This window comes from Centroberyx gerrardi, chromosome 19 (genome assembly GCF_048128805.1).
Source record: "Centroberyx gerrardi isolate f3 chromosome 19, fCenGer3.hap1.cur.20231027, whole genome shotgun sequence".
Taxonomy (NCBI): Eukaryota; Metazoa; Chordata; class Actinopteri; order Beryciformes; family Berycidae; genus Centroberyx; species Centroberyx gerrardi.
Window position 1 is genome coordinate 27,747,692 of NC_136015.1, and position 13,633 is coordinate 27,761,324.

A 13,633-nucleotide genomic window follows, 5' to 3' on the forward strand; every position below is an offset into this window, starting at 1 on the left:
GACAAATTTTTCAATTTCAATTTATTGATTAGTAACCCACATGTAGTTATAATTAGTAAAGAAAATTTGTTTTTATATGGAAATGTAATTTTTGTCCTATTTAATTCGAAGTACTCACATGCTAATCAATTTATATTGATTGACTTATAGTTGCTGAATATGGAACGTTTATACATTTCCTTTATACTCTTTTTATTTTCCTTAAATCAGACTGAATAATTGTATATTATGCCTGTGGTCACATGACAACTCTATAACTGTCCTAGTGTACTAGGCACACAAACACAGTTTTGTTTTAGAAAATGTACTTGGGAATACCATGTACAGTTTTCAGTTTACTCTCATTTGTATTCATTCTCTTCACCTCATATTCATATTCATATTTTAAAGTTGTTTTTTTATTTATTTTCCTTACTGGAAGCAACATGTACCTTTGCTTTTGAAAAAGCCTATACAAATAAAGGTTTTGATGATGCTGCTAATTATTGCTATAAAATCTGTGTCTGTGGGGATCTCCAATGCCCACTCTGTAAGAGTGTGTTTCGCTATTTAATCCTCCCTGTAAATGATAATGTATGGCTAGCAACTATACCAACAAAATACATAATATGCCTGTGTTCTAGGAAATAGGCTCACGTGCGCACTGCAGCCATATTTCTAATTATGACCAAGTGCCATAGGCGCCAGTTTTGCCTACCTTTTGGTGTGGGGTCGTAATAGAAGTGCTGGGACCAGGCTTGCAACGCTCCTTTTTAGTTTAATGCAATCATAGATGCAGGTTCCAGAATCCCAGATGTCAAGTTGCCTCACACTGTGGGGAAACCAATCATCCATCATTCCTGTCCCCGTCAACCAATGGTACTGGGTATTGTTTAGGTCAGCAAACATGCAACCCACAGCACACTTGTCTAATGTGGCATGGTCACCCTGGGGTACTTCCAAAGGTCTTCTGATGTGGGCAACTGCTGTAAAAACATTGCATCAGTTAAGGACCCCTGTTACAGCAGATTCAGGTTCAAAATTGGCTATAAAGTTGGCGACTTCTTTCTTCCATACCCATGACAGGCTTTCGTTCAGCCTTCATACTGCACTTCCCAAGGTTGTTCGTAGGGCCAGTGGAGTCGCAGGCATTCTGCTGGGCTCACAACCAAGTAATTTTGCCCTTTATAGCAAAGCAGCAAAGCACATTGATAGAAAACAACAATGGAACAATGGGAATGCAGCCACAGATAAATGTATCACCAGATCAATGAGATTGCAAGATCACAGACTATTGTCCTTGTACACTTTTTGTAAAATAACAAGAAAAATCTGTATTACAACATCTATTGTACAATTACCCTTCAGTCAATGTAATGTTAAACTCTTGCTCTTATTTGTACAAAATAATAGTAAACTAAGTGGGATAGTATGGGAGTAAAGTCCTGAATCTATTGCAATGGGAGAATTTCAATTTTCCAGAAACACTAGTCTGAACCTGTACTAGTGAAAGCAGTGCTTTACTGACTGGTAAATGTTCTCTAAGAGAAGATAGTAGAATCTTTACTTTCTACTACTATTTATTGAAGAACTGAGTGTGTCAGAGGGGACAGGCTGAAAAGTCACAAACAAGACAGGGAATTTTCCTTCAGCCTTGTCAAATCCTAATTCTACAGCATTCTTATGAAAGATACTAAAAGTCCAGCAAACCTTTTCTAACAGATTTGCCATTTGATCTGTTGAGCAGGTGCTTTCTCCTTTTATCAGTGAATGTCTTCAGCACTGCAGCTTCACTTGCTGCTGCTCTCACCAGCACACTTATGTCTTTTAATGTTTGACAGACAATAAAATCCTCTCCCACACACGCTGCAACTGTATGGTGTCTCTCCTGTGTGTAGTCTCATATGTTTCTTCAGGTTTCCCTTCTCACTAAAACGTTTCTCACAAAATGAGCAACTAAATGGTTTCTCTCCAGTATGGACTCTCATGTGTCTCTTCAGATCCACTTTTTCACCAAAACTTTTACCACACACTGAACAACTAAATGGTTTCTCTCCAGTATGGACTTTCATGTGTCTAACCAACGCCCCCCTCTCCCGATAATTTTTGTTACAAACTGAGCAGCTGAAAGGTTTCTCCCCTGTGTGGAGTCTCATGTGTGTCTGCAAATGTTCTTTGAAGCCAAATTTTTTACCACAAACTGTACAGTCGAATGGTTTCTCCCCTGTATGGCTGGTCATGTGCCTCCGCAGAATTCCCTTACGGCCAAATGTTTTACTACACACTGAGCAACTAAAGGGTTTCTCCCCTGTGTGGCTTCGCATGTGTACCTGCATATTTCCCTTCTGATGGAATCCTTTAGCACAAATTGGGCAACTAAAGTGTTTCTCCCCAGTATGAGATCCCATATCACTTACAAGGACTTCATTGTTTTTCAGTGAGTCTAAACCTGACTGAGGTTCCCTAGTTTCCTTCCATTCATCATCACTGTCTTCAGTCTCAGGTTCAGAACAGTGTGAAGAGGGGAGTTGGTCATCACTAGTTGGTTGTAAATGACTAGCTGGATCTAAGTTCCTGGCTGGTTCTGATACTCCACAGTCCTCTCCATCAGCTTCTGTTTTCATCTGTTCAGTTGAGCTGCTGGCTAGAGGCTCTGCCTCTCTGTTCTCCTCAGTTTGGCTTTGATGAAGCTGTGAGGACTGAGGTTTCTCTTCATCATCTTCACTCTTCACAGGGACAGGAGTGAACGGGAACTCGGTGATATCGGCCTCCTCCGGCCCTTGAAGCCGCTCTCCCTCCTGACTGGTCCAGAGTTCCTCCTGTTCCTCTTTAATGTGTGGGGGCTCTGGGTCCTCCTGGTCCAGACTGGAGCTCCAGTCCTGCTGCTCAGGGGGAACCTCTTCTTCACTGACCAGCAGCTGTGGAACATCTAACAGGAAGGACAAAATAATAGAACCAGTTAATATAACAATGGTTTTCCTCTGTAACAAACTGTGTGCAGACATACAGCCATTAAAGGAACATTCCATAATGCATTATTCACCCTCTGGGGACCCACAGTTATGCCCCTGAATGTGATAGAACAAAGTAACAAAACAACAATTCTTCTTGCCTTGCCAAGGATCTGTCTTTCCAGGTGAGAGCTTGAATCTCTTGAAAGCCTACACTACCCAGAATGAGTTGCACCGCAGTCTTGAGCAAATGGCCTGCCTGCAGAGGTGGGAAGCGAATGAGTGACTCAGACTGCCTGAGTTGAAAAGTTTGCATAACTGAGGCGCGTATCTTACAGTTATAATCATCAGCAATCAACACTAATGCTAGGGCTTCATCGTTCAAGATTTTAAAGCTACACTAAACAATTTTTCTGACCACTAGAGGGCGACAGAAACCGCAACACATTTTGTAAACACACACAGCAAAGCTACTGGGCGACGGAAGCCCTTAAGGACAAACCGTGCATAAAGGCTAATGGCTAAAATAAACATACCTACGGAGGAATATCGGCTGTTACCAGTCTTGCTTTGCTAGATTATTCTCCCACTGAAGGTCACATGTCCCACAATGACAAGTAAAGAGGCAGGTAGCAAGTTTACTAGTTGAAAACGTTTACTCGCTCGCTTCATCGATTCACCATGACTCGGGCCGACTGACAACAAGCTTTAGGAAAGAGGAGAAAACAACAACAAGCTGCTGCTGTGTGGCTGCTTGTTTACATCACTACGTCTCACAGAAATCTCCACGTAGCACACGCTAGTTTCAGGATTGGTTACAGGGTCTGAAATCACTTATTGCAGGTTTAAGCTTTACCCTCCCTTCACTTTAAATAATTAGTGTTAATGGCTACAATGATGTTAATTTAGGTGTTAATAATGATTAAAAATGGCATAAATGGTGCAAGAATAGTGTGAGAATTATATTTTATTTGTACAAACCTGCTCTGTATAACTGTATTTGGGGTTTAAAAACAGCGTCCAGGAGCTTGCATTGTTGATCATTCTTTTTTGAAAGATAAACTTCCTCCTCGTACTCTGCCACTGTTCTTTCAAAAAGCTCAAATATCTCTTCTACAGCTGCAGTTAGTCGCTGGCTGACCAACACTCTAGACATTTTCAGAGAATAACAGGAACTTGTTCTCCTGGACTTGTTGCTGACAAACAAACTTTGTCCTTCAACGCTCCGTCTCTTCTTTGATTTCAGAGAGTCTAAACCTGACTGAGGTTCTCTAGTCTCCTTCCAATCATCATCTCTGTCTTCAGTCTCACGTTCAGAAGAGTCTGAAGTCTTGCCATCACTAGTTGGTTGTAAATGACTAGCTGGATCTAAGTTCCTGGCTGGTTCTGATACTCCACAGTCCTCTCCATCAGCTTCTGTTTTCATCTGTTCAGTTGAGCTGCTGGCTAGAGGCTCTGCCTCTCTGTTCTCCTCAGTTTGGCTTTGATGAAGCTGTGAGGACTGAGGTTTCTCTTCATCATCTTCACTCTTCACAGGGACAGGAGTGAACGGGAACTCGGTGATATCGGCCTCCTCCGGCCCTTGAAGCCGCTCTCCCTCCTGACTGGTCCAGAGTTCCTCCTGTTCCTCTTTAATGTGTGGGGGCTCTGGGTCCTCCTGGTCCAGACTGGGGCTCCAGTCCTGCTGCTCAGGGGGAACCTCTTCTTCACTGACCAGCAGCTGTGGAGCATCTAACGGGAAGGACAAAAATAATAGAAACAGTTAACTGAAGGTTGTTGCTACTTTTACATTATCAAAAAGAAGAGGACTGATCACACACTATTCTCACACTATTTTACAATCTTACCTTCATAAACACAAGGTGGACATCTCAGACACAATTCACCTTCTTCTGTTTTGCTAACAGTTCTCAACATGATCACAATTAGCTTCCTTACAGTGTAGCAACACCATACGATAACACCTCCCTCAGCTTATATTCATCAGGATAAGCTTCCTAGTCCAGGGCTCCTAAAACCTTTTCATGCAGACGACCCCGAAATAGATGATCAGACGGCATGGGCTGCCAGTCTGTAAGAAGTTTAAAGAGAAAGCCTATAGCAGTTAGTGCCTTGGCTTGGCCGAAAGGCTAGTCCACCATACACTGGTTCTAGCAAAATGTGGCAGGAGACTATGTTAGGCTACTTGAGATAATTTCAGATAAACTGAAGATCCAGTCAAATCAGCCTTAAGCTACCCTAATGACAGACAGTCACCCTCAGCTTCAGGCTTTACAGGTTAATTTGGACAACAGCTGAGCATTCATATGTGAAGGGTTAGGGTTAGGTGACTAAATGGCCCGAAAATTCAGCTCCATGCCTTGGAAATGCGTGCAACACAATCTTTGACACGGTGCACGAGCGTTGTTGAAGGCTACATTAGCTAGAAGTTACTGTTCTGTGCCTAACCTAGCCTAACAAATCTAACATTGCAGCACAGGTAGGATTGGTAGCAAGTTCAGTTGCACTGTTAAAAACCCCCAAATTTAAATTCTCTCATTATCTACTCACTCTCATGCCAACTGAAACACAAGTGAAGGTTGTTTGTCCATATAACACACAGGGAGAGAACTAAGAAGAGAAGCTACAACAGCTAGGTAACAGAACGGCCGAAGAGGTGACGTTCGGTCGGGGTGAGGCACTTTGAGCAGGGCTCCTTCAGTTTGTGTGAAAGTGAGCGCCAGCAGGAAATTTCCTTCGTATTCTACCATTAATCATCACTGTGCCAATATATTCAGTGGTAAACATTGTTAAAGTGTCGCCCATGCATCTGGTCACTTGTGTGAGTACTCACTAATGTGCTGCTAACAGCAACATGGAGACACTGACAAAGATGTTCCACATGGAAAGAAATTCAGTTTATACAGTTTATTTTGAATTCATAAGGATATAACTCAATAACTCAAATAATATGAAGAATGTGCTAAGTATGCACAACTTGCACAGACTGAACATCTGCCCCACAACAGAAACTACGATGCACAAACCATTCTGACAGCAGCTACTGGAGTTCAGCTGTAATCCTCCAACAGCTCTGGGTTGAACAGCTGTTGGAGGATACTATTGAACAGCGGTAACTTTATTAAGACAGCAGACATCCTTCTGAGTTTCCTGGTATTTTTGTCTCATTAAGTATACATTCTGTTATCCTTCAATTAACTCTACAGTCCTCCTTCATTAACAAATACCACGCACTATAATACAATATAATCCTTTTACAGCTTTAGTTTCACTGTATAATTAATCTAATGATGCCACTGAGCATTTTGACTCAATTTTTGTTCTACGGTTTTCGCAAACGTGATACATGTTGTACTTTTATTTTGAAGGCCAAACAGATTTTTTTTTTCCGGTCTTAGGCTGACTAACTCTGTCTACCTTGACGTAGCTGTGGGAAGCTAACTGCTAGCTGTTAGCTAATGAAAGGAAACACAAGATGGACTCTGTCCCTCCTGTTCAGTCAGCTGGTTTAAAGGCAGCAGCTTGTAAAATAATGTAAAAGCGGTGATCTGTCACTTTACTGAGATCAGTGCAGTAAGTATAATGTAGAAAAACCTTCTACAAACCTGCTTTGTTGATCTGGATCTCAGGCTTCAGAACATCTTCCAGCAGCCTGCGTTGGCGATCAATCTCTTCCTCGTACTCTGCTATCGTTCTTTCAAACAGCCCAAATATCTCTTCAACAGCCGCAGTTAGTCGCTGCTTCACCGACGCTCTCAGCTGCTGGACTCTGGACATTTTTTACACAGTGACATGAACACAAGTGTCTGCTACTTCGCTTCGAAGATAAACAACTAGCCCAGCTAGCTCTGGCGCACGAATGTGACGTCATATTCCGTTGCAGCGGAGAGAAAGGGTCGAAGTGCGACCTCTGGCCGTGAGGCTAACTATCACTGGCTGGATGAAAGCATGGACTCGCCTCACCTTTGTGCAGGGAACACAGCTATTAGACAGCAGCCTGAGTCTCTGCTTTCCAACGTTCATAAGCAAACACTTGATGATTGGAAAACTGCTTTCAGGCATATTTTTTCCCTCTACAAATAATCAGCATGTACTGTACAAAATAAGATCATAGCCTATATTAAAGAGTGGGTTGATAAAGGTGTAGTTTTTATTGTAGATATGCTTAATGAAAGAGGTGAATGTCTGGATTGAAGAACAAAAGTACAGGAAGACTCACAATGTGCAAATGTCATTAAGTGTATTTCTTCAACACTGCTGGCCCTCATTAACGCAGCTTTGTTATTTGATCCTTGAGAAACTCCCTCGCCATCAGTTGCTGGAAGGGATCTTACAAATCGCTGTAATAGTCATGTTTAGTACTGCGAAGTTTGGCTCTTTAGTGAGATTCGGTTCATTTATGAGTCACTCTGTGAAAAGATTCGTTCTCCTTCAGTTGACTCAGTTGGACATTCTGCGCGGGTGAGAGAGGGAAGACTTTGGATCAATGATGAACGAGAGTCGAAACAGTGGGTTCTTGTCTATGAACAGTGTAATGTCCACCGGGCACCGCTAGAGGGCAGAGTGGCTTTCAATCAGTGAGAACCGTGTAGACTCAATCAACGAGGACCGTGCCTATAGATCAGAATCACATTTATCGCCAGGGACATTAACATATATGAGGTGAGGTTGGAGCGAAATAAATAAAAAATAGCAAATAAAATAATAAATTAGAGAACAAATCAGAACACAATGAAACTAAGGACAGAGGGAAATCAACAGCGGTAAGACAGTGACGGCTCATGAAGTTGACTATGTTTAACTATTATAATAAATATGGCTGTTATACGTCAAGTAAGTTCTATGTCAAAACACTCCCACAGACCTGTACTTTCACTACAAACTAACATTTAGGGCCAAGCTGTTTAAGAAAAGTCACAGCAGGCCCTCAAAGTCAGCCATACTAACACTGTGACATTTGTAGAATAAAGTATCTAAGACACACATTCAAAACACACACACTAGTCTCAAGTCTTGAGTTGAGTTTTGAGGCTTCCACAGCTTCATCCTGTTTCTGACACTGAGATTCCCACATGGCCGCACTAAAGGACAGCGCACTTTCCACTAAACTCTTGTACACAGATCTTTTTGGCAGCAGGTGGCGGATTGGTTACTTTCACAAGCAATTTTCTTACTTTTGTCCCCTCTCACAATTATGTGGGGAGTTCATGATGACCAAAATACCTTATTGAATACAATGTATTGCTTGGCAAACTTTACATATTGAATACCAATATGAATACCAAATAAACCAAATAAACAGTTATCATTGGCTTCATTTATTTCCTTCCGCAGACATCACTAATTGTTGGAAAGGCTAATGATGAGAGGAAAAGGTAAAGGATTTGCTTTCGGTGGTAAATGGGAAAAACGGTTCTAAAAGCATGGAATACTGAGCTTTGAAACGTCCTATTTGTTTTTGTATTCTTCTTTTCCTCTTTTCCTTTATTTATAAGAACTGTAACTGGAGTGTATAATATTTTATTATGTTCTGTTCTTTTATGTAACTTTATGAGTTTTATTTATGTATATGCATATATGACTATACCTGCATTTGCGTATATCAGACTTTCTCTACCTTTTTTCTTCATAACTGGGCTGTGATCTCCATTCTGTCTGGTTAATATACTTTGTTTTACACTTGTTATGTTTACAGTGTTTTTCTTCTTTTCTGAAGTTTCTACATGTTTATGTTTCTGTCATTTTGTGTGTTTTGTGTTGTATTGTCATTTTTGTCAATAAAAAAACAAAAAAAAACTCTTGTACACAGTCTCTAACACGGAGCAGGTGTAAGTCCTGCACACATTTCCTAAAAATAGTCAGTTTTATTTGTGAAAATGTGTGCCTGTATATTTAAAGTTATCAACAGTCTCAACCTTTTGCCCATTGATAGCTTCTGCCCGAGTGTCCTGAAGACATCTTTGCCATCATGTATGTCAAGCTCTTTTGTTTTAGAAACATTCCTCTGCAGAGCCTGTGCATGATTCAAATACAGATTATCCTTTGTGGCGTCGCCTTGATGTAACTAAGGCCACATCATCAGCATTTTTAAATAAGGTAAAATGTGGGTCATTAATGATGAATTCATTTGTATATACAGAAAATAACAAAGGTGATCAAAGTGTACCCTGTGGTGCTCCTGATCTCATCTGAGAGACTGCTGTTAATAACTGACATTAATAATAATCCTTTGTGGGCGGTTGAAGAGAAAATCTTTAATCCAATGTCTGATGCCAGCATGAACTCCTAGATCCAGGAGCCTTGGTCAAATATGTGACTATGTGTTTGCATACCATTTTCTTTTTTGTGACCAAATGTTTTTTAATCCTTTCTTTTGCATGCTATTAAAAACAGAACTAAAATAAAATAAAAAGTATCCCAGCATCACCTGTATGTGCTTTGCTGGAGTGTTAAACAGAGCCACAGTGGCATCATCTGTACCTCTGTGGCTCTTATAAGAGCTGCAGAGGGTCCAAAAAAAATCTTGTAACGGAGGAATCGATGAAGTGAGTGAGTAAACTTGTTAAACTACTACAGTAAACTTGTTAAACTAGTAAACTTGCTACCTGCCTCTTCACTTGTCATTGTGGGTCACGTGACCTTCAGCAGGATAAAGATCTGTCAAAGTGAGACTGGTAACCGGTGACATTTCTCTGTAGGTACGATTAGCTTAGCTGTTAGCATTTATGCACGGTTTGTCCTTAGTAGGCCTCCGTAGTGCAGTGGCTTTGTTGTGAGTTTGTTTACATATATGTTGCGGTTTCTGTCGCCCTCTAGTGGTCAGAAAGTTCTGCTTATTGCAGCTTTAAAAGTCTCTAAAATCGAATGGACTAGAAGACAGTGAGACCTGCCCATCAGGACATTACGCTCTTGCCTTCTTAGCATTGCCGGTACAAAACTTCCTCTCAGCCTTATCCTTATACTCTAGCTTTTCCTTTATGCACTCCTTCAGTTCCCTAGTCACCCAGGATTTATTATTTGTTATTAGGGAATACTCGGACCATTTTAGTGAGTACAGAATTGGCCTCGTAGAACATCATGTGTGATAGTGTCCGTCAGTTCATGTACACTGTCACAGTTAATTAAAGAAAAGTTGTCCGTGTTTTAGACTCCTCCGTCCATATTTGTCTCTCCTTCTTCGCAGGTCGCTTGCATTTCACCTTCAGCGATCAGACCGCAGTGTTGTCATGGTTTTGGAATTAACTCAGTCCAAACATCTCTGAATACCATGATAGCTGCATGGCCACTGACTAAGAATTTTATTTTTTTTCCCCCAGATGCATCTCCAGCATTGTATTGTAGCATTGTCTATCTAGCATTGCAGCTAACCAACGCTGATTGGCCAAGTGGCCTCAAATGTAAAAATCGTCACGGAAGCGACAGTGTTACGACATTGTCAGCAGCTCATAAATAGAAATGTTATTCCTCATTGGCACAAAAAATACAAATTCCTTTTCCGCAACAAACATCACTTGTCAGCTTTCACTGACACTCTGGTAGAAACGATTTGCTGATGTAAAATTAAATGTCACAGTGGATAAGACTGTTGTAGCCGATCGGCTCGCTGCCCGGGGTTAGGGTTAGTGTGGAACACACAACACTGACACATCTGGGGAACATCTGCAGCCTGGTGGTAGTAGTAGTAGTAGTTGTAGTAGTACTATCAGTAGTAGTAGTAGCAGTAGTAGTATCAGCAGCAGTAGTAGTAGTAGTAAACCATATATAAAAAAGCAAAACATGATGTGAGAAAATTGCCTGACAATATGAAAGCTGGTTACATTTTATGAAGAAAAATGAATTAAACTGAATAATGGAGCAGTCCAACAACGTTTTTTTTAATGGAATGAAAGTTGACTACATTTTTGCACGTATAACTGAAAAACTTACTATTACTATTAGTTAATATTAGTAAAATACTACTAAACATACTATTTTAAACTAAGCTGTCTTGCAATGAGCAACCAGTAAACTATTTTTTCAATTTTAATTCAATAAAATAGCTCAGTGACTAAACAATATACAAGTAAACAGTCTGACAGAGTAAATGAACAGTTGAAGAGTCCATTGACCAGCGAGCCCGAGGAGTAAAAAAAAAAAAAAAAAAGCATCAAGGACTTCACAATGAAGCGGGTGAAAGATCTGGCTGCATCCCGAACCACAACACTGACTAGAAGGGTTTGGGTTTCCTCCTGAATGATGGACTATCATGATGTGTCTCTAGTTTATTGTTCTGTTACTGCTGAACAGTTCAGCTCAACCAGCAGCTCTGCAGCTTCACCTGCTGCTGCTCTCACCACAACACTTATGCTTTTTTTTAGGCTGGCGAAAACTCTTCCCACAAACACTGCAACTGTACGGTTTCTCTCCTGTGTGGATTCTCATGTGTGTCTTTTGAGTAGACTTCCGACTAAATCTTTGCCCACAGACTGAGCAACTAAATGGTTTCTCTCCAGTATGGACTCTCATATGTGTATCCAGTGCCCACCTGACCGTAAAGTGTTTCTTACAAAATGGACACCTGAAAAGTTCCACTGTATGTTTACTCGTGTGTCTCCACAGGTCTCCCTTCAGACTGAATCTTTTGCCACAAAGTGCACAACTAAATGGTTTCTCCCCTGTATGACTGATCATGTGTGTCTGGAAACGTGTCTCTTGGACAAATCTTTTGCCACAAAGAGTGCAACTAAACTGTTTTTTCCCAGTATGAGATCTGTTATGACTTACAAGGATCTCATTGTTTTCCACTGTTACTAAACCCGACTCATCTTCACTCCTCACAGGGACAGGAGTGAATGGGAACTCAGTGATATCGGCCTCCTCTGGGCCTGGAAGCTGCTCTCCCTCCTGACTGGTCCAGAGTTCCTCCTGTTCCTCTTTAATGTGTGGGGGCTCTGGGTCCTCCTGGTCCAGACTGGGGCTCCAGTCCTGCTGCTCAGGGGGAACCTCTTCTTCACTGACCAGCAGCTGCTGGACGTCTGGAGGGAAGAGCAAAGAATAACATCAACAGTTAACATACAGCTAGTCTTTCTCTGTACCTAAACATGTGACTTTGCCTGCTGTAGCCTCTCTTATGAAGCAAGTTCAACAGTCAGAGTATCCAAAAAAAGCAAAAAGACCACTCTCTTAGACATTCTCTTACATTAAAAATGTCTTTATTGATATGGCATGGTTGTACTGAACATTAAAAAATGAACTCCAGTGCGTTTCGGCCACATGACTTCGTCAGGGGAGTGTGACAGTCAGAGTATCTTCTGGCTTCACAAAACCAATGATGGTAATCCAGAATAACTAGTTTGACCAAATTCATTATCACCTCACTGTCAACCCAATTCAGGTATGAGCATATTCACATAAAAGTAGCGGGGTTTGTGACAAATAGCCTATCACATTCTAAGATGAAGCTTTATAGATCCCTGTGGGGAAATACGGTGGTCCCAGTGGGAAGTAATAGGATTCAGCAGAGGAAACAGAATAGAAATGTAATAAATAAACAATACAAATAGTAGAAAAAGTGACATTAATGAAGAAAAGCATGTAAAAGCGGAAGTATAGGCAAGAAATGGATATTAATATTTTTGTTCTCTGAAAAACTATTGTAATGAATAAATATGAGCGATACAAAAACAACAGTGAAGAAGTAAGATTGTTACTGTTGCCAAGTAGGGCTGCACAGTGTATCGTATTTTATCACTGTGATATGACAGACGAAGGGCTGCAACATCAGAACAGGATCAGTCAGAATGGTAAAGAAAAGGCTTGCCTTCACTCCTGGGTGGGAAACGAAACTACGGCTGCGGTATTAAGCACAATAGTAGTTTAGCTTCAAACGAGCCAAACTGGGCTGCAATGCCTCATTTTAAAGGAATAGTTCACCCAAAAATTAAAATTACCAAACCTCACGAGGCCACCGCGGCCGCACAAGGTTTGTGTGTGCGACAGTGCGCGACCTCCATCTCGTGAGGTTTGGTAATGCGGAAGTAAATGCAATGCCGATCGACTCGATTTTCATGAAATAATGGATCAAATTTCGCTTTTTTCCACTCAGAGTGATCGTCAGGCGTCAGAAGGCTTGGATTATACTACACGAGCTTTATGGAGTAATTTTATGGACATTTATTGCCCTTTTTGAAGCAGAACGTCCGGCTCCCGAGCCTGGAGAACTCCAGGTAAGTTGTATGAAGAAAAAACACTCACCTGAGTTTGTACTGGCGTGAGAATGAGTAGATAATGACCGAATTTAAATTTTTGGGTGAACTATTCCTTCAAGAGTAACTGAACCTCAAACCCAAATCTGTGAAGTCTGACACCTAATGGTGAAAAGTAGGGCACTGAACTGGCCTTCTGCTATTGGCTGGTCTTTGTGCCAGGTGATGTCACCACCTATTTCGTATAATACGTAGGCTATTGATATATTTATCAATATTATATATTTTTATTTTTCCGTGAAATGATAAATACTGAGAACAAGAGTTAATAGAAGTAGTTTGAGGTACAGAGAGGAGCGAGGTCACGTGACGCTCACGAGACGAAGGGGAAGGATGCCGACTAGAGAGCCTCACTTAGCCTAGGACTCGTAGTTATGAATAAATAATGAGCAAGAAAATCATACTGTAGCTATTTGTTACAGCCTCTCTGATGTAGGTCTATACTCTAAATAAATGCCT

The 13,633-nt window shown here is 41.1% G+C and overlaps 3 protein-coding genes across 3 annotated transcripts in view; 1 reads left to right on the plus strand and 2 right to left on the minus strand.

The window, feature by feature from the left end:
* The window catches only part of LOC139921417 (uncharacterized), a 37,683-nt gene extending 31,085 nt beyond the window's left edge, over positions 1 to 6,598 (minus strand). The window contains exon 1 of the mRNA XM_078290216.1: positions 6,536 to 6,598. The gene's annotated coding sequence lies outside the window, so the exon portion shown is untranslated. The remainder of the gene's footprint in view (positions 1 to 6,535) is intronic.
* Positions 1 to 13,633, plus strand: part of LOC139921418 (uncharacterized) — a 75,090-nt gene that overhangs the window by 5,126 nt on the left and 56,331 nt on the right. The gene's annotated exons all lie outside the window — the stretch shown is intronic.
* Positions 1,722 to 11,741, minus strand: LOC144542908 (uncharacterized). Its single transcript, XM_078290507.1, has 3 exons — positions 11,527 to 11,741; positions 11,272 to 11,454; positions 1,722 to 2,223 (listed from the first exon to the last, which is right to left on the minus strand). Exons 1-3 carry the CDS (start codon positions 11,598 to 11,600, stop codon positions 1,770 to 1,772), a joined length of 711 nt encoding a protein of 236 aa, XP_078146633.1. The 5' UTR covers positions 11,601 to 11,741; the 3' UTR covers positions 1,722 to 1,769.